The sequence below is a fragment of the Nerophis lumbriciformis genome, linkage group LG26 (assembly GCF_033978685.3).
Source record: "Nerophis lumbriciformis linkage group LG26, RoL_Nlum_v2.1, whole genome shotgun sequence".
In the NCBI taxonomy this organism is placed as follows: Eukaryota; Metazoa; Chordata; class Actinopteri; order Syngnathiformes; family Syngnathidae; genus Nerophis; species Nerophis lumbriciformis.
The window spans coordinates 14,270,001-14,291,382 of record NC_084573.2 but is presented as its reverse complement, the minus strand read 5'-3'; the positions used below and the strand labels follow the sequence as shown (position 1 = coordinate 14,291,382).

The window sequence follows — 21,382 nt, the reverse complement described above, 5'->3', positions numbered from 1 at the left end:
CTAACTTCTAACGATTGGTATGTGTTTGTTTGGCATTAAAGGAAACTAACAACTATGAACTAGGTTTACAGCATATGAAATACATTTGGCAATTACATGCACTTTGAGAGTGCAGACAGCCCATTTCAGGCGCACTAAGAACATATATTTTTCCACGATTTCAGCACTCAGGTTAACCATACCTAAATAGACACAAAATACTGCATTACACAAGACTACCCGAATGTACTCGAATGATGGAAAAAAATAAAAAATGTTAAGCTAAATTATTGGTAAACACAGTTTATGTATAATAATTTACGTAAAACCGCGAGTAATGAATAAAGTTTTCATCAATTAATATATTCTGTAGACATACCCTCATCCGCTCTCTTTTCCTGAAAGCTGATCGTCCAGTTTTGGAGTTGATGTCAGCATCTGCTTTGAGTGTCGCAGGATATCCACACATTCTTGCCATCTCTGTCGTAGCATAGCTTTCGTCGGTAAAGTGTGCGGAACAAACGACTGACCATTTCGTCGGCTTTCCCCACAGCCTAGTATTTTGAACAAATTTCTTTCAATTTCTTGCCACTTTCGCATCTTTGGGCCACTGGTGCAACTTGAATCCGTCCCTGTTCATGTTGTTACACCCTCCAACAACACACCGACGAAAGTGAGAAAATGGCGGATTGCTTCCCGATGTGACGTCACGTTGTGACGTCATCGCTCCGAGAGCGAATAATAGAAAGGCGTTTAATTCGCCAAAATTCACCCATTTAGAGTTCGGAAATCGGTTAAAAAAATATATGGTCTTTTTTCTGCAACATCAAGGTATATATTGACGCTTACATAGGTTTGGTGATAATGTTCCCCTTTAAAAAACCTGTTTACTTTCAATGCTGGTGAGAATTTGAGGCAGGTTATTCCAGAGCGATAAAGATTTCCGCAAAGCATTCTTCCTTTATTACACCATGTACCAAATAAAATAGCTTCGAAGTCGGTAAGCAAAACCAGCATTATTCCGTACATAAGGCGCAGTGTCGAGTTTTTGAGGAAAAAGTGCGCCTTATGGTCTGAAAAACACGGTAGTTCTAAGTCGATGTATCATCCCAAAATGAAGGTTAAAAAGTCACTTAGCGCTGCTTTAAGAGCTGCAATGCTCTGTGCACGGGCATAGTAGATCAGCTTTGGGTGTGCTACCAAGTGTGAACGTGTTTCGATGCACGCAAAACCTTCAGTAGATCAGGCCCATTATGTTCCAATATGAAGTAATGTGCTACTCATGTCATATCTTGTGAAGTTTTCAGCTATCACTTTACAAAGCAGTGCATTGTCAGATGTCTGCCATACAAAGACTTAAGGTGTCACAAGTAGTGTATCAAATGATACGCTTCACATGAGTCATGTGAGCGGAGCTCCAGATAAAATAGTACCTCCCATTGTAAAATGTGTGTGGGTGGACGGACAACCTGGAGCAGAATATTCTGGGAACATTTTCGTTTTCTAAGCTTTATGCTTCATGAGAAATACACTGGTTGGACTTATAGAGTTCCTGTTTTTCACCCTTCCATGTGAGACCCGTCATCAGTCACGGGTGACAAAAAAGTCTCAGTATTTGCCCAAGAAATGACTCCTTTATCCCCATTTCTCTCGACTGTGGACCTGCTCTGGTTGAACCACAGACTGTCCTTGTTGGTTACGTGCGGACCACGTCGGGTGGGTGTGGTGGTGAGGAAGGTGGTTGAGGGTAAAGGTCAGCGGTAACAGGGTCTATTTGTCTGTCACTATGTTTGTGGGAGTGTGTGTTTGAATGTAAAAGAAGGCTCTTCTATGCCCTTGTCTGTCTGTGGTGATGTTGTTCATGAGAGCCAGAGGAGGTTGGACCCAAGGGAATCGTCATTTAAACTCTATAGAAATACGGTGTTGAAACCAGGTTAGCATGCATGAATAAACAAACATTTATGGACTTCTGGGTCCATACACTAAAACCTCTGTTCTGTTCTGCTGAAAACGCATTCAGCCAGGCCCGATCTACCGTAGTAAAAAAATTTCTAAAACCAGACGCGATCCAAATCACCCTCCAAAATCTAATCACTTGTTCCTCATTCCGTTTCTAACAATCCTGAAGATTGAATCAAAATCCGCCAATGAATTTCGCACTATATGCTGCTAACGAACAGACAGACCGACAGAGAGCGTAGCAATTAAGAATGTTGAGAAGTTGAATGAAACATCCATTGTGATGAGCCGTTGCTCAGATCGTGTTTTGTTTTAGTTTAAGACTCTCTTAGTTCTGTTTCAGCACTCCTGGGTGTGTGTTTCTTGGTTGCCATGGGTGCTGATTATTTCCACCTACCTCTGATTAGTGTTCGGGACGCTCACCTGCTCCCGGGCACTAACATAACATAACATAACTAACATAAATACAAGTACACTGATCTTTTGTTGTCAAAGGAGATGTTCTGGAAGTGGAAGAGTGATGGCAAGTTGCGTTGAAGTTTATTTGTGTTGGTATAAAAACAGATAAATGCTGTGAAATTAGTTTGAAATAATTAGTAAACGTTTATTGTGTTTCATAAAAAAAAAGGAGTTGACAGTTTTAAATGTTCCAGGGTTAAAGGCTTTTTTTCCCCAATTGTATTCTGGATAGACTGTATGTTCAGGGAAAGTAAATGTAAATATGCACTTTCAGCCCTTCTGTATGAATAAACAAACATTTATGGACTTCTGGGTCCATATACTAAGACCTCTGTGGGCTGCCTGTTCTGCTGAAAATGCATTCGGCCAGGCCCGATCTACCGTAGTAAAAATTAAAAAAAAAAAATCTAAAACCAGACGCGATCCAAATCCCCCTCCAAAATCTAATCACTTGTTCCTCATTCCGTTTCTGACAATCCTGAAGGTTGAATCAAAATCCGCCGATGAATTTCGCACTATATGTTGCTAACGAACAGACAGACCAACAGAGAGCGTAGCAATTAAGAATATTGTGAAGTTGAATGAAACATCCATTGTGATGATCCGTTGCCCGGGTCGTGTTTTGTTTTAGTTTAAGACTCTCTTAGTTCTGTTTCAGCACTCCTGGGTGTGTGTTTCTTGGTTGCCATGGGTGCTGATTATTTCCACCTGCCAACGTTCCCTCTAAGGTGCGCGCCTGCGCAATTGCGCACTGCTCAAGCGTCCTCTGCGCATGGCAAATCTATGCCACGCACAAAAAAATAAAAAAAATAAGCACATAACAATTTTCGACACGAGAGAGAAAACAGTTTTCGTCATCATTGTTCAAATATTGTAACATCTGTCGAGACGCTTTGAGGACATGAATTCCATTGATCACTTTACTGAGCAAAACTCTTTATTGTCGGCCATAAACACATCACCAAAACACTAGTAAAAAAATTATATCTAGCAAAACTGGTCATTTTCTGCAGTAGAAACCAGACCAAAAGCAACGTTGTTATATCAACAGCAGCCGCTCGCTCTTTCTCACTTGCGCCAACACATACACATATGCCACTTAGCCAGTGATGCGTTTACAGCCACACAAAAAGTCGGACAACTCCAACACCACACATAAAACGTAATTCCAGGTCGTTACACTATGATTTACCAATCAAATGTGTGCTTATTCTAGTGTCATTTATTAGGAATCTTAATTTATAAATATGAATCATGAAATGCTGTAAGTATATTAAATAAATACTAATAAAAATATATTGTTTACAAACAGGAAGTTGCAGGAATGTACACATGACCCCCTGCTTACATCTCATTGTGCAACATGTGAATGTTTTAATGGGAACTAAAGGCAATGTCTGAAAGGGGTACACATTATTTCCAAAGCAGGACCTCCACCCAGACAAACAATACAAGTACACAGTTCATGAAAAACAATATTTTTTGTTATTGTCATTGTAAGTGAGGTAACATTGCCACCTGCCTCTGATTAGTGTTCGGGATGCTCACCTGCTCCCGGGCACTAACATAACATAACTAACATAAATACAAGTACTCTGATATTGTTTTGTCAAAGGAGATGTTCTGGAAGTGGAAGAGTGATGGCAAGTTGCGTTGAAGTTTATTTGTGTTGGTATAAAAACAGATAAATGCTGTGAAATTAGTTTGAAATAATTAGTAAACGTTTATTGTGTTTCATAAAAAAAAGTAGTTGACAGTTTTAAATGACTCCCTTAGTTCTGTTTTAGCACTCCTGGGTGTGTGTTTCTTGGTTGCCATGGGTGCTGATTATTTCCACCTGCCAACGTTCCCTCTAAGGTGCGCGCCTGTGCAATTGCACACTGCTCAAGCGTCCTCTGTGCACGGCAAATCTATGCCACGCACAAAATCAAATAAAAAAATAAGCGCATAACAATTTTCGACACGACACGGACACGACAGAGAAAACAGTTTTCGTCATCATTGTTCAAATATTGTAACGTCTGTCGAGACGCTTTGAGGACATGAATTCCATCGATCACTTTACTGAGCAAAACTCTTTATTGTCGGCCATAAACACATCACCAAAACATTAGTAAAAAAAATTATATCTAGCAAAACTGGTCATTTTCTGCAGTACAAACCAGACCAAAAGCAACTTTGTTATATCAACAGCAGCCGCTCGCTCTTTCTCACTTGCGCCAACACATGCACATATGGCACTTAGCCAGTGATGCGTTTACAGCCACACAAAAAGTCGGACAACTCCAACACCACACATAAAGTGTAATTCCAGGTCGTTACACTATGATTTACCAATCAAATGTATGCTTATTCTAGTGTCATTTATTAGGAATCTTAATTTATAAATATTAATCATGAAATGCTGTAAGTATATTAAATAAATACTAATAAAAATATATTTTTTACAAACAGGAAGTTGCAGGAATGTACACATGATCCCCTGCTTACATCTCATTGTGCAACATGTGAATGTTTTAATGGGAACTAAAGGCAATGTCTGAAAGGGGTACACATTATTTCCAAAGCAGGACCTCCACCCAGACAAACAATACAAGTACACAGTTCATGAAAAACAACATTATTTGTTATTGTCATTGTAAGTGAGGGAACATTGCCACCTGCCTCTGATTAGTGTTCGGGATGCTCACCTGCTCCCGGGCAGTAACATAACATAACTAACATAAATACAAGTACTCTGATATTTTGTTGTCAAAGGAGATGTTCTGGAAGTGGAAGAGTGATGGCAAGTTGCGTTGAAGTTTATTTGTGTTGGTATAAGAAAGATAAATGCTGTGAAATTTGTTTGAAATAATGAGTAAACATTTATTGTGTTTCATAAAAAAAAGACAGACAGTTTTAAATGTTAAATTTAAAACTAAACTAATTAATTTAATTTAATTAATTTTAATTTAATTTAATTTTAATTTAAACTAAATTTTTATGTTTTAATGTTAAAGGCTTTTTTTCCCCAATTCTATTCTGGATAGACTGTATGTTCAGGGAAAGTAAATGCAAATATGCACTTTCAGCCCTTCTGATAAGCTACAGTGTAGGTAAAATTGTGGCAAGTTTTGCAGAAAACAAACCAAAAAAGAAATAATAAGATTGCACTTTTAAAAAAATTAATAAAGTGATGACCAATGTTTACAGTTTTTGGTTCATAAAAATGCGCAAACCAGTCAATCGTTTGCATTTTTTTCCTGCCTATTGGGAATCACACAGAGTTTTGTTTAAACTTTACAAATAGAGTTAATAAACCTACCGGTAACATGAACATTGGCTGAAGTTGTTGCAGATGTTATCTCTGCTCATTGTGTTCATGTACTTCGATATCAAGGTGATTATACAAACAATGTACAAAACCCCAAATCAGTGAAGTTGGCACGTTGTGTAAATGGTAAATAAAAACAGAATGCAATGATTTGCAAATCCTTTTCAACTTATATTCAATTGAATAGACTGCAAAGACAATATATTTAATGTTCCAACTGAGAAACTTCTTTTTTTTTTAAAATAATCATTAACTTAGAATTTAATGGCAGCAACACATTGCAAAAAAGTTGACACAGGGGCATTTTTACCACTGTGTTACATGGCCTTTCCTTTTAACAACACTCAGTAAACGTTTGGGAACTGAGGAGACCAATTTTTGAAGCTTTTCAGGTGGAATTCTTTCCCATTCTTGCTTGATGTACAGCTTAAGTTGTTCAACAGTCCGGGGTCTCCGTTGTGGTATTTTAGGCTTCATAATGTGCCACACATTTTCAATGGGCGACAGGTCTGGACTACAGGCAGGCCAGTCTAGTACCCGCACTCTTTTACTATGAAGCCGCACTGTTGTAACACGTGGCTTGGCATTGTCTTGCTGAAATAAGCAGGGGCGTCCATGATAACGTTGCTTGGATGGCAACATACGTTGCTCCAAAACCTGTATGTACCTTTCAGCATTAATGGTGCCTTCACAGATGTGTAAGTTACCCATGCCTTGGGCATTAATACACCCCCATACCATCACAGATGCTAGCTTTTGAACGTTGCACCTATAACAATCCAGATGGTTCTTTTCCACTCAGTTTCGGAGGACACGACGTCCACAGTTTCCAAAAACAATCTGAAATGTGGACTCGTCAGACCACAGAACACTTTTCCACTTTGCATCATTCCATCTTAGATGAGCTCGGGCCCAACGAAGCCGGCGGCGTTTCTGGGTGTTGTTGATAAATGGCTGTGGAAGTTGCCTCCTAGCAGTTCCACTGTAAATACAGCGTGCAGTTTTTAACAAAGTTTTTAATCCACATAAATTTTATCAAAGTCTTTCTCCCGCAGAACGTGACTTTTCAGTCACGTCCGTGTCCTCTCTCCTCCTGCTCCCGGCCTCTTACTGTTAAAGACAACAGCTGATTAGATTAACACGTACCACCTGTGAAATCTAATCACCTGCCAGCTGTGTCTCGCCATCAGCCCATGCCCGCCCCTATCCGATGGTGCTCGTCCTCAGCACCATAGACAGAGGCGGTGACCTTTGCTCCTGCAGGCGCGCTGGCCACACCTCCCTCCACAATGGCTTTGGCTTTACATAGTAGAGTTTTAACTTGCACTTGCAGATGTAGCGACGAACTATAGTTACTGACAGTGGTATTCTGAAGCGTTCCTGAGCCCATGTGGTGATATCCCTTACACACTGATGTCGCTTTTTGATGCAGTACTGCCTGAGGGATCGAAGGTCCGTAATATCATCGCTTACGTGCAGTGATTTCTCCAGATTCTCAGAACCTTTTGGTGATATTACGGACCGTAGATGGTGAAATCCCTAAATTCCTTGCAATAGCTCGTTGAGAAATGTTGTTCTTAAACTGTTGCTCATGCATTTGTTCACAAAGTGGTGACCCTCGCCCCATCCTTGTTTGTGAATGACTGAGCGTTTTATGGAAGCTGCTTTTATACCCAATCATGGCACCCACCTGTTCCCAATTAGCCTGTTCACCTGTGGGATGTTCCACATAAATGTCTGATGAGCATGCCTCAACTTTCTCAGTCTTTTTTGCCACTTGTGCCAGCTTTTTGGAAACATGTCGCAGGCATCCAGTTCCAAATGAGCTAATATTTGCAAAAAATAACAAAGTTTCTCAGTTCGAACGTTAAATATCTTGCCTTTGCAGTCTATTCAATTGAATATAAGTTGAAAAGGAATTGCAAATCATTGTATTCTGTTTTTATTTATGATTTACACAACGTACCAACTTCACTGGTCTGGGGTTTTGTAAATTACACAGTGCTTTGTATGGATAAATAAATCAATATTATCAAGTTCTCAATAGGAGGGTCATGACAGAATAGTAATTGAGAAGCACTCATCTAAATCAGGGTGTTGAAGTTGAAAGGGTAAAAGGTCATATTAGTTTATTTAGCCATCAATTGTCAGGAAAACATAAATTACATTACATCAGACTATTCCGTGAGAAAAGTGTCAAAGGATTTTGCTTTTTATTTGACTTTTGTTTGAGACACTCTGCCAAGAGTTTTAAGAAAGGAAAATGTATACATGAGTTTATGTATGTAAGCATACTCTCATTCAGAAGTAGAATGTTTTATTGTCATTATTTGTTTGTGTAAGGCCATGTGGATCAGATGGTAGAGCGGCCATCCGGAAAAAAAACAATTTTAATACTGAAATTATGCAACTGAATTGTTTTTTGAAGTGAATTAGTTTACACCTAATTATGCTGCCAATGTCATTGAACAAAAATGTGGGAGCAAAATGCGTTTTGAAGCAACAAATATTTCTGCATTAAATGTTTATAAATATATTTTTTATAAACTGAAACTTTCAAAACAAACTGAATATTTAAACATATGAATTTTGCACACAAATGTAAAAAAATTCCCAGATTTCACAGAATTCCCGGCTTTCCAGGACATTTTTCCCATTCAGAATGAATTGGCCATTTTCAAACTTCCAGCCATTCCACATTTTTTAACCGATTCAAACAATTCTACCTTCAACATATTTCACTCATCTTGCACATTCAAACTATAATTTTTCCAAGTTCAAAAAAATTCCAGGAATTCCCAGAATTCGCGTTTTTTCAAACCCCTTTTCCACCCTTTTTTCTGTCGACTACCCCTTCCACATTTTTCAACGCACTTCAACCGTTCCCCGTCAAAACATTCCTCTTAATCAGGACAAAACAAATAAAGTTGTTTTTTTAACCGGGAGATTTCCAGATTTTCCCAAAATTCCAGGAATTCTGTAGTACTATTTCTGAATTAAAAATGTTACTACTTCAACATTTCTTGACCGTTTTGAAAAGTTCCAACACCAACCATTTCAACTCATTCAGAAAATGCAAGTTTTTTTTACCATTTTCCAAAAAAATTCCCTCTTTTCTCTGAATTCTCAAATTTTCATGAAATTCCCATTAAAAAGAATGGGACATTTTTCAAAGTTCCACAACTCCCACATTTTTTAACCGATTCAAACAATTCTACCTTCAACATATTTCACTCATCTTGCACATTCAAAGTATATTTTTTCCAAGTTCAAAAAAATTCCAGGAATTCCCAGAATTCGCTGTTTTTTCAAATCCTTTTTCCACCCTTTTTTTTGTTGACTACCCATTCCACATTTTTCAACGCACTTCAACCGTTCCCCATCAAAACATTCCTCTTAATCAGGAAAAAAAAAATAAAGTTGTTTTTTTAACTGGAAAATTTCCCGGTTTTCCCGAAATTCCAGGAATTCTGCAATACTATTTCTGAATTTAAAATGTTACTGCTTCAACATTTCTCGACCGTTTTGAAAAGTTCCAACACCAACCATTTCAACTCATTCAGAAAATGCTAGGTTTTTTTTACCATTTTCAAAAATCTTCCCTCTTTTTTCGGAATTCCTAAATTTTCATGAAATTCCCATTGAAAAGAATGGGACATTTTTCAAAGTTCCACAACTCCCACATTGTTAACCGATTCAAACAATTCTACCTTCAACATATTTCGCTCATCTTGCACATTCAAACTATAATTTTTCCAAGTTCAAAAAAAATTCCAGGAATTCCCAGAATTTGCATTTTTTTTCAAACCCTTTTTCCACCCTTGTTTCTGTCGACTACCCCTTCCACATTTTTCAACGCACTTCAACCGTTCCCCGTCAAAACATTCCTCTTAATCAGGACAAAAAAAATAAAGTTGTTTTTTTTAACCGGGAAATTTCCCGGTTTTCCCGAAATTCCAGGAATTCCGTAATACTATTTCTGAATTAAAAATGTTACTACTTCAACATTTCTCGACCGTTTTAAAAGTTCCAACACCAACCATTTCAACTCATTCAGAAAATGCAAGTTTTTTTTTTACCATTTTCCCAAAAATTCCCTCTTTTCTCTGAATTCTCAAATTTTCATGAAATTCCCATTGAAAAGAATGGGACATTTTTCAAAGTTCCACAACTCCCACATTTTTAACCGATTCAAACAATTCTACCTTCAACATATTTCACTCATCTTGCACATTCAAACTATATTTTTTCCAAGTTCAAAAAAATTCCATGAATTCCCAGAATTCGCTGTTTTTTCAAATCCTTTTTCCACCCTTTTTTTTGTTGACTGCCCCTTCCACATTTTTCAACCCACTTCAACCGTTCCCCGTCAAAACATTCCTCTTAATCAGGACAAAAAAAATAAAATTGTTTTTTTAACCGAAAATTTCCCGGTTTTCCCGAAATTCCAGGAATTCTGAAATACTATTTCTGAAGTAAAAATGTTACTGCTTCAACATTTCTCGACCGTTTTGAAAAGTTCCAACACCAACCATTTCAACTCATTCAGAAAATGCAAGGTTTTTTTTTTACCATTTTCAAAAATATTCCCTCATTTCTCGGAATTCCCAAATTTTCATGAAATTCCCATTGAAAAGAATGGGAAATGTTTTCAAAGTTCTACAACTCCCACATTTTTTTACCGATTCATACAATTCTACCTTCAACATATTTCACTCATCTTGCACATTTAATCTATCATTTTTCCAAGTTAAAAAAAAATTCCAGGAATTCCCAGAATTCGCGTTTTTTCAAACCCTTTTTCCACCCTTTTTTCTGTCGACTACCCCTTCCACATTTTTCAACGCCCTTCAACCGTTCCCCATCAAAACATTCCTCTTAATCAGGACAAAAAAAATAAAGTTGTTTTTTTTAGCCGGGAAATTTCCCGGTTTTCCCGAAATTCCAGGAATTCCATAATACTATTTCTGAAATAAAAATGTTACTACTTCAACATTTCTTGACCGTTTTAAAAGTTCCAACAACAACCATTTCAACTCATTCAGAAAATGCAAGTTTTTTACCATTTTCAAAAATCTTCCCTCTTTTCTCGGAATTCCCAAATTTTCATGAAATTCCCATTGAAAAGAATGGAACATTTTTCAAAGTTCCACAACTCCCACATTTTTTAACCGATTCAAACAATTCTACCTTCAACATATTTCACTCATCTTGCACATTCAAACTATCATTTTTCCAAGTTCAAAAAATTCCAGGAATTCCCAGAATTCGCTGTTTTTTCAAATCCTTTTTCCACCCTTTTTTTGTTGACTACCCCTTCCACATTTTTCAACCCACTTCAATCGTTCCCCGTCAAAACATTCCTCTTAATCAGGACAAAAAAATAAAGTTGTTTTTTTTAACCGGAAAATTTCCCGGTTTTCCCGAAATTCCAGGAATTCCGTATTACTATTTCTGAAATATAAATGTTACTACTTCAACATTTCTCGACCGTTTTAAAAGTTCCAACACCAACCATTTCAACTCATTCAGAAAATGCTAGTTTTTTTTACCATTTTCAAAAAAAAATTCCTCTTTTCCCGGAAATCCCAAATTTTCATGAAATTCCTATTGAAAAGAATGGGACATTTTTCAAAGTTCCACAACTCCCACATTTTGTATCCGATTCAAACCGTTCCAACTTCTAAATATGCAACCTGTTCAGGAAGTGTGTGCTCCTTTTCAACAATTACAAAAGAAATTCCTGGATTTCCTAGAATTCCCAGTTTTTAGGGACATTTTCCACATTCAAAATGAATTATCCATTTTTTAAATTTCCACAATTCCCACATTTTTCAACCGATTCAAACCATTCCACATTCAATACATCTTGGAAATTCAAACAACCATTTTTCCACGTTCAACAAATTTTCCAGGAATTCCATTTTTTTTATAACCTTATTTCCAACCTTTTCTAGTGCGATGACTCCTTTCACATTTGTGAACCCATTTCAACCGTCCCACTGGCAAAACATTCCTCTAAGTCAGGACAAAAAACCAAGTTGGTTTAAGAACTTGAAAAACTCCCGATTTTCCCGAAATTCCGTAATACCGTAATGTTACTACTTCAACATTTCTTGACCGATTTAAACAATTCCAACACCAACCAGTTCAGCTCATTCAGGACATTCATGCTTAGTCATATCCTGCTTTCCCCAAAATTCCCAAATCTCCAGGAAATTCCCATTGAAATGAATTCCATGTTTCACAATTCCTACATTTTTCAACCTATTCAAAACATTCCAACATCAACACATTCCACTCATCCAACTAACATTTTCCCAAGTTCCAAACCAATTTCCGTTTTTCCTGGAAATTCAAACTCTTTAACATTCAAACCATTCCAACATTCAACCTATTCTTACATTCATACTACATTCTGTCAGCATTTCAGTTCAACTTCAGCATTGGAGCATTCACACACAATTCCTTCAGGAATTGCCTCTTCTAGTTCTTCTTCTTCTTCTCCAGATTTCGGCGCGCTCTACCTTCCACAATTTTCATCCGATTCGAACCATTCCATCTTCAAACTGTTCAGCCTATTTAGGAATTGCGGGCTTTCCCTTGACAAATTCAAAAAAATTCCCATATTTCCCAGAATTCCCTAGTTTCCCTGGACATTTTTCCCATTCAAAATGAATTGGCCATGTTTCAAACTTTCACCATTTCCACATTTTTCAACCCAATTCAAACCATTCCACCTTCGACGCATTGCACCATCCTGGAAATTGAAACTACCTTTTTTCAAGTTAAAAATAATTTAGGATTTTCCAGAATTGCTGGTTTTCCAAAGCCCCATTTCCATCCTTTTTTCTGACGACTACTCCTTCCACATGTTTCAATGCATTTCAACAGGTCCACCGTCAAAACATTCCTCTTAATTAGGACAAAAAAACAAAGTTGTTTTTTGAACTGGAAAATTTCTCGGTTTTCCCGAAATTCTAGGAATTCCGTAATACCATTTCTCAATTCTACTTCAACATTTCTCGACCGATTTGAAAAATCCCAACGCCAACCATTTCAACTCATTCAGACCATTCAAGTCTTTTAACATTATCCGACAAATTCCCGTTTTTTTCCCAAAATTCCCAAATGTCCATGAAATTCCCTTTGTAAAGAATGGGACATTTTTCAAAGTTCCACAACTCCCACATTTTTCATCCGATTCAAACCGCTCCAACTCCAAAATATTCAGCCTGTTCAAAGTTGTGTGCTCTCCTTCAACAATTTGGAAAAAATTCCCAGATTTCCCAATAATTCCCGGTTTTCAGGGACATTTTCCCCATTCAGAATGAACTTCCACAATTCGCACATTTTTCAATCTATTCAAACCATTCCACCTTTAACACATTACACTCATCCAACTAACTATCTAGTTTAGGTTAAGACTGATGTTTTATTGTTTTTACACTTAGAATTAACAGCAATTAACTTTTTAAAGCTGTATATAATATAACAGATTTTTTTGTTGTCCTTTGTAAAATACTTTTTTGTACAAACCCCATTTCCATATGAGTTGGGAAATTGTGTTAGATGTAAATATAAAAGGAATACAATGATTTGTAAATCCTTTTCAACCCATATTCAATTGAATGCACTACTAAGACAAGATATTTGATGTTCAAACTCATAAACTTTATTTTTTTTGTGCAAATAATAATTAACTTAGAATTTCATGGCTGCAACACGTGCCAAAGTAGTTGGGAAAGGGCATGTTCACCACTGTGTTACATGGCCTTTCCTTTTAACAACACTCAGTAAACGTTTGGGAACTGAGGAGACACATTTTTTAAGCTTCTCAGGTGGAATTCTTTCCCATTCTTGCTTGATGTACAGCTTAAGTTGTTCAACAGTCCGGTGTCTCCGTTGTGGTATTTTAGGCTCCATAATGCGGCAGGCAGGCCAGTCTAGTACCCGCACTCTTTTACTATGAAGCCACGTTGATGTAACACGTGGCTTGGCATTGTCTTGCTGAATGTCCATGGTAACGTTGCTTGGATGGCAACATATGTTGCTCCAAAACCTGTATGTACCTTTCAGCATTAATGGCGCCTTCACAGATGTGTAAGTTACCCATGTCTTGGGCACTGATACACCCCCATACCATCACAGATGCTGGCTTTTCAACTTTGTGCCTATAACAATCCGGATGGTTCTTTTCCTCTTTGGTCCGGAGGACACAACGTCCACAGTTTCCAAAAACAATTTGAAATGTGGACTCGTCAGACCACAGAACACTTTTCCACTTTGTATCAGTCCATCTTAGATGAGCTCAGGCCCAGCGAAGCCGACGGCGTTTCTGGGTGTTGTTGATAAACGGTTTTCGCCTTGCATAGGAGAGTTTTAACTTGCATTTACAGATGTAGCGACCAACTGTAGTTACTGACAGTGGGTTTCTGAAGTGTTCCTGAGCCCATGTGGTGATATCCTTCACACACTGATGTTGCTTGTTGATGCAGTACAGCCTGAGGGATCGAAGGTCACGGGCTTAGCTGCTTACGTGCAGTGATTTCTCCAGATTCTCTGAACCCTTTGATGATATTACGGACCGTAGATGGTGAAATCCCTAAATTCCTTGCAATAGCTGGTTGAGAAAGGTTTTTCTTAAACTGTTCAACAATTTGCTCACGCATTTGTTGACAAAGTGGTGACCCTCGCCCCATCCTTGTTTGTGAATGACTGAGCATTTCATGGAATCTACTTGTATACCCAATCATGGCACCCACCTGGTCCCAATTTGCCTGTTCACCCGTGGGATGTTCCAAATAAGTGTTTGATGAGCATTCCTCAACTTTATCGGTATTTATTGCCACCTTTCCAAACTTCTTTGTCACATGTTGCTGGCATCAAATTCTAAAGTTAATTATTATTAATGATCAAATATGTTGTCTTTGTAGCATATTCAACTGAATATGGGTTGAAAATGATTTGCAAATCATTGTATTTTGTTTATATTTACATCTAACACAATTTCCCAACTCATATAGAAACGGGGTTTGTACATTTCCCTTCATAAATTCTTCAAAAGTATAGCCAAAAGCTAATGCTGGTTTATATTGACTATGAAACATCTAAGGGCCATAGGTTGCTTTGTTTTTTCCGCTCACTTGAGTCTTTTAAAAGTGGAAGAATAGGAAGTAGTAAAACGCCCTCATCATTCATGATGACTGGAAATGGCCTCAGATTCTGAGGTATCTGTCTGGACAGTTTTCCAGTTCCATGCTGGTTTCCCGCAGTCTTTGACCTCTCTATGTACCGGTCAGGAATTCCAGAATGTTGGTTCCTGCTGGGGAGTGTCCGCTTGCCCCCTCCCGGACCGTATCCACGTTGATTAAAGGGAACATTCTAGGCCAACGCTGACTGTGCAAGGCATCATTAATTGTATGCTGTAATAGAACATGCTCATACATTACAGTATATTCCTATGAGATTGCTGGCCCTAATGTTGGCAGTGGACCTGACCAATAGGTTGCTGTCGTTCACGTCCTGACTAGAACGTTTACCCTCTGACCTGAACTACCATTCATTATGGTCTGTGGACACGTACGTGTGGAAACGAGCTGCGCTCTCACCTTCTTTCTGATCTCTCGCAAGTGAGGGCCCAGTGTCCACTTTCAAAGACGCATCTCTTTGTGTTGTTTTTTAAGAATGAGATGGGCTGTTTTTAATGGTTTGATAGACCATACACACTAAAAAATGTTGGGTTGAAAAATGTACCCAATTTTAACCAAACTGCTGGTTCAAAAAGGGACAAGCCCCTTATTTGAGTTATTTTAACTCAACATTCTGGGTTAATTTCTCAACCCAACTTGGGCGTTGAATTATTTAACCCAAAAGTTGAATTATGCTAAGTCAATGTTGGTTGATTTATAACCCAATTATTGGGTTTAATTTATTAACACAAAAGCTGAGTTGTGCTCACTACAATGTTGGGTTATTCCCAACCCAACTATTGGGTTGCGCGAGTTGGTTAAAAATGATAAATTGTACTGCTGGTTTGTCCTACTCCTTCTCAACTACTCATCAAAATTATTTTTATTCCATTAAAATATCTTCAAAAGCAAGATATGAGTGTTTTTGTTTATTTACAAGAATTGCCAACTATTGGGTTGCGCAATTTAGCACTCCTTGACCCAATAGTTGGTTAAAAATTATAAATTTTACTGCTGGTTTAACCTACTCCTTCCCAACTACTGATCAAAATTATTTTTATTCCATTAAAATATACTCAAAAGCAAGATATGAGTGTTTTTTATTTATTTACAAGAATTGCCGTGTATGGTCATAGTAGTCCTATACAGCATGCTCAAATATGTTCATGTACATAAGATGTGTGATTGTAAATAATGTTAATGAGATTAATCCATAATAAAATTCCCTTCAAGAAAAAAGTAACTTTTTAATTAAAAAAAGCCTTTTACCCAAAAATGCGTTACTCATTGAAAAACAACCCAAAAATGGTTCATAATTTTGAAAACCCAGAAATTGAGTTAAAATAATACCCCTATAACCCAAAAAATGGGTCGCTCTTCATAAAAATAATTCCAAAATTTAACACAACACTCGCAACTCATAAATTGAGTTATCAAAAATAACCCAATTTTAACCAAATGCTGCTTCAAAAAAGGACGAGCCCCTTATTTGAGTTATTTTAACTCAACATTCTGGGTTAATTTTATTAACACAACTTTTGTGTTGAATTATTTAACCCAAAAGTTGAGTTATGCTAACTCAATGTTGGTTGATTTATAACCCAACTATTGGGTTGAATTTATTAACACAAAAGCTGAGTTATGCCCACTACAATGTTGGGTTATTCCCAACCCAACTATTGGGTTGCGCATATTAGCACTCCTTGACCCAATCGTTGGTTAAATATGATACATTTTACTGCTGGTTTAACCCACTCCTTCCCAACTACTGATCAAAATTATTTTTATTCCATTAAAATATACTCAAAAGCAAGATATGAGTGATTTATTTTTTATTTATTTACAAGAATTGCCGTGTATGGTCATAGTAGTCCTATACAGCATGCTCAAATATGTTCATGTACGTAAGATGTGTGATTGTAAATAATGTTAATGAGATTAATCCATAATAAAATTCCCTTCAAGAAAAAAGTCACTCTTTAATAAAAAAAAATGTATTACCCAAAAATGCGTTACTCTTTGAAAAACAACCCAAAAATGGTTCATAATTTTGAAAACCCAGAAATTGAGTTAAAATAACACCCCTTAACCCAAAAAATGGATTGCTGTTCATAAAAATAACTCCAAAATTTAACCCAACACTCGCAACCCATAAATGTAGTTATCAAAATATCCCAATTTTAACCCAACTGCTGGTTCAAAAAAGGACAAACCCCGCATTTGAGTTATTTTAACTCAACATTCTGGGTTAATTTTTTTAACCCAACTTTTGCGTTGAATTATTTAACCCAAAAGTTGAATTATGCTAATTCAATGTTGGTTGATTCATAACCCAACTATTGGGATGAATTTATTCACCACAAAAGCTGAGTTATGCTCACTACAATGTTGGGTTATTCCCAACCCAACTATTGGGTTGCGCAATTTAGTGCTCCTTGACCCAATCGTTGGTTAAATATGATACATTTTACTGCTGGTTTGTCCTACTCCTTCCCAACTACTGATAAAAAAATTTTTTATTCCATTAAAATATACTCAAAAGCAAGATATGAGTGATTTTTTATTTTTTATTTACAAGAATTGCCGTGTATGGTCATAGTAGTCCTATACAGCATGCTCAAATATGTTCATGTACATAAGATGTGTGATTGTAAATAATGTTAATGAGATTAATCCATAATAAAATTCCCTTCAAGAAAAAAGTAACTTTTTAATTAAAAAAGCCTTTTACCCAAAAATGCGTTACTCATTGAAAAACAACCCAAAAATGGTTCATAATTTTGAAAACCCAGAAATTGAGTTAAAATAATACCCCTATAACCCCAAAAATGGGTCGCTCTTCATAAAAATAACTCCAAAATTTAACCCAACACTCGCAACTCATAAATTGACTTATCAAAATAACCCAATTTTAACCCAACTGCTGGTTCAAAAAAGGACATACCCCGTATTTGAGTTATTTTAACTCAACATCTTGGGTTAATTTTTTCAACCCAACTTTTGGGTTGAATTATTCAACCCAAAAGTTGAGTTATGCTAACTCAATGTTGGTTGATTCATAACCCAACTTTTGGGTTGAATTTATTTACCACAAAAGCTGAGTTATGCTCACTACAATGTTGGGTTATTACCAACCCAACTATTGGGTTGCGCAATTTAGTGCTCCTTGACCCAATTGTTGGTTATATGATACATTTTACTGCTGGTTTGTCCTACTCCTTCCCAACTACTGATCTTTTTTTATTTTTTTATTCCATTTAAATATACTCAAAAGCGAGATATAAGTGTTTTTTTTTTATTTACAAGAATTGCCTTGTATGGTCATAGTAGTCCTATACAGCATGCTCAAATATGTTCATGTACATAAGATGTGTGATTGTAAATAATGTTAATGAGATTCATCCATAATAAAATTAATTTCAAGAAAAAAAAACTTTTACCCCAATATGCATTACTCTTTGAAAAACAACCCAAAAATGGTTCATAATTTTGAAAACCCAGAAATTGAGTTAAAATAATACCCTTATAACCCAAAAAATGGGTCGCTCTTTATAAAAATAACTCCAAAATGTAACACAACACTCGCAACTCATAAATTGGGTTATAAAAATAACCCAGCATTTTTTTTGGGGGTGTGTATAGGGGGCTTTAAAGCATCCTTAAGGAACTCATCCACATTCCCAAACACTTCTTGACAAAATCTTTTGTAGTACTTTGCAACCTGTCAATCAAAACATTCACCCCCTGCAGCAAGTCTCTTAGCCTATCTTTTCAATTAAATCCATTGATTATGTACAATTATTTTTAATTGTGATTGATTGCAGCACACTTTTCGGTCAAAGCCAGCTGGGATAGGGTCCGGCTCACCCGTGACCCTGAACAAAATCAGGGGTAGAAAATGAAATATTGAATGTCTTGACGTGTCTTCTGTTTCTTGCAGATTGCCAGTCATCCATTGCCCTGCAGGTTGTGACCTCCCGCTGTCAGGGGCAGAAGAGCTGTGCGGTTCGAGCATCATCCAGGGAATTCGGGGATCCCTGCTACTCTGGCACCAGAAAGTACCTGAGCGTCATCTACACTTGTGGTGAGTCACAAGCTTCCTATTGCAGCCACAAGGTGGTGCTGTGCACTCATTGAAATACTTCAGTCTGGTGCTGCTGTTTTATTTTTATTTTTAAATACCTTTTATTTAAAAAGTTTAACATTTACAAACACACATATTAACAAGGATAACCAAAACAGTACAATACAGCAGGGGGTTGTAAACTGAATAAAGCAACTACAGTAGAATGCAAAATATATACAGTCGTGGTCAAAAGTGTACATACACTTGTAAAGAACATAATGTCATGGCTGTCTTGAGTTTCCAATATTTTCTACAACTCTTATTTTGTTGTGATAGAGTGATTGGAGCACATACTTGTTGGTCACAAAAAACATTCATGAAATTTGGTTCTTTTATGAATTTATTATGGGTCTACTGAAAATGTGACTAAATCTGCTTGGTCAAAAGTATACACACAATGTTAATTCGAGATGTCCGATAATGGCTTTTTTGCCGATTTCCGATATTGTCAAACGCTTAATTACCGATTCCGATATCAACCGATACCGATACATACAGTCGTGGGATTAACACATTATTATGCCTAATTTTGTTGTGATGCCCCGCTGGATGCATTAAACCAGGGGTCACCAACGCGGTGCCCGCGGGCACCAGGTAGCCCGTAAGGACCAGATGAGTCGCCCACTGGCCTGTTCTAAAAATAGCTCAAATAGCAGCACTTACCAGTGAGCTGCCTCTATTTTTTAAATTGTATTTATTTACTAGCAAGCTGGTCTCGCTTTGCTCGACATTTTTAATTCTAAGAGAGACAAAACTCAAATAGAATTTGAAAATCCAAGGAAATATTTCAAACACTTGGTCTTCACTTGTTTAAATAAATTCATTTGTTTTTTTACTTTGCTTCTTATAACTTTCAGAAAGACAATTTTAGAGAAAAAATACAACCTTAAAAATGATTTTAGGATTTTTAAACACATATACCTTTTTACCTTTAAAATTCCTTCCTCTTCTTTCCTGACAATTTAAATCAATGTTCAAGTAAATTTTTTTTTTTTTTTTTGTAAACAATAATAAATCAATTTTAATTTAATTCTTAATTTTAGCTTCTGTTTTTTCGACAAAATATTTGTGAAATATTTCTTCAAACTTATTATGATTAAAATTCAAAAAAAGTATTCTGGCAAATCTAGAAAATCTGTAGAGTCAAATGTAAAAGTCTTTTGAATTTATTTTAAAATGTTTATTCTGGAAAACCTAGAAGAAATAATGATTTGTCTTTGTTAGAAATATAGCTTGGTCCAATTTGTTATATATTCTAACAAAGTGCAGATTGGATTTTAACCTATTTAAAACATGTCATCAAAATTCTAAAATGTATCTTAATCAGGAAAAATTACTAATGATGTTCCATAAATTCTTTTTTTAATTTTTTCAAAAAGATTCGAATTAGCTAGTTTTTCTCTTCTTTTTTTCGGTTGAATTTTGAATTTTAAAGAGTCGAAATTGAAGATAAACTATGTTTCAAAATATTAATTTAAATTTTTTTCATGTTTTCTCCGCTTTTAAACCGTTCAATTAAGTGTTTTTTCACCATTTATTCTCTACAAAAAACCTTCCGTAAAAGGAAAAAAAATGTACGACGGAATGACAGACAGAAATACCCATTTTTTTTATATATTTGTAGATTTATTTATTTAGCTATTCTTGTTTAAATCACACTTACATGTAACTTACAAATGACAAAATATTTATTTATTTAAGTGTGTATCAAACTGGTAGCCCTTAGCATTAATCAGTACCCAAGAAGTAGCTCTTGGTTTCAAAAAGGTTGGTGACCACTGCATTAAACAATGTAACTTTACCATGAATTGATTAACGTGGACCCCGACTTAAACAAGTTGAAAAACTTATTCGGGTGTTATCATTTAGTGGTCAATTGTACGGAATATGTACTGTACTGTGCAATCTACTAATACAAGTTTCAATCAATCAATCAAAAAAAAAAATGTTTTCCAAAATAAGAGAACAACTTCAACTCAAGTTATGGAAAAAAATGCCAACATGGCACTGCAATATTTATTATTGAAGTCACAAAGTGCATTATTTTTTTTAACATGCCTCAAAACAGCAGCTTGGAATTTGGGATACCCACTACAATTATGGGAAATACTATACTTTGACTTTCACAAAGTGCATAATTTTTTATTTTTTTTAAACATGCCTCAAAACAACAGGGCGGTGGGTGGGTTGAGGTGGTAGCGGGGGTGTATATTGTAGCGTCCCGGAAGAGTTAGTGCTGCAAGGGGTTCCGGGTATTTGTTCTGTTGTGTTTATGTTGTGTTACGTTGCGGATGTTCTCCCCAAATGTGTTTGTCATTCTTGTTTGGTGTGGGTTCACAGTGTGGCGCATATTTG

General features: G+C 36.4%; 1 protein-coding gene across 4 annotated transcripts in view; it reads left to right on the top strand.

Moving 5' to 3' along the window:
- The window catches only part of LOC133623874 (protein eva-1 homolog A), a 285,918-nt gene that overhangs the window by 129,741 nt on the left and 134,795 nt on the right, over window positions 1–21,382 (top strand). Inside the window, exon 5 of one of the 4 annotated variants that reach the window (XM_061987334.2) lies at window positions 18,842–18,985. The exons of the other annotated variants lie outside the window; for them this stretch is intronic. Within the exon in view, the coding sequence (XP_061843318.2) occupies window positions 18,842–18,985 (144 nt within the window). The remainder of the gene's footprint in view (window positions 1–18,841; window positions 18,986–21,382) is intronic. 4 annotated transcript variants of the gene reach the window in all.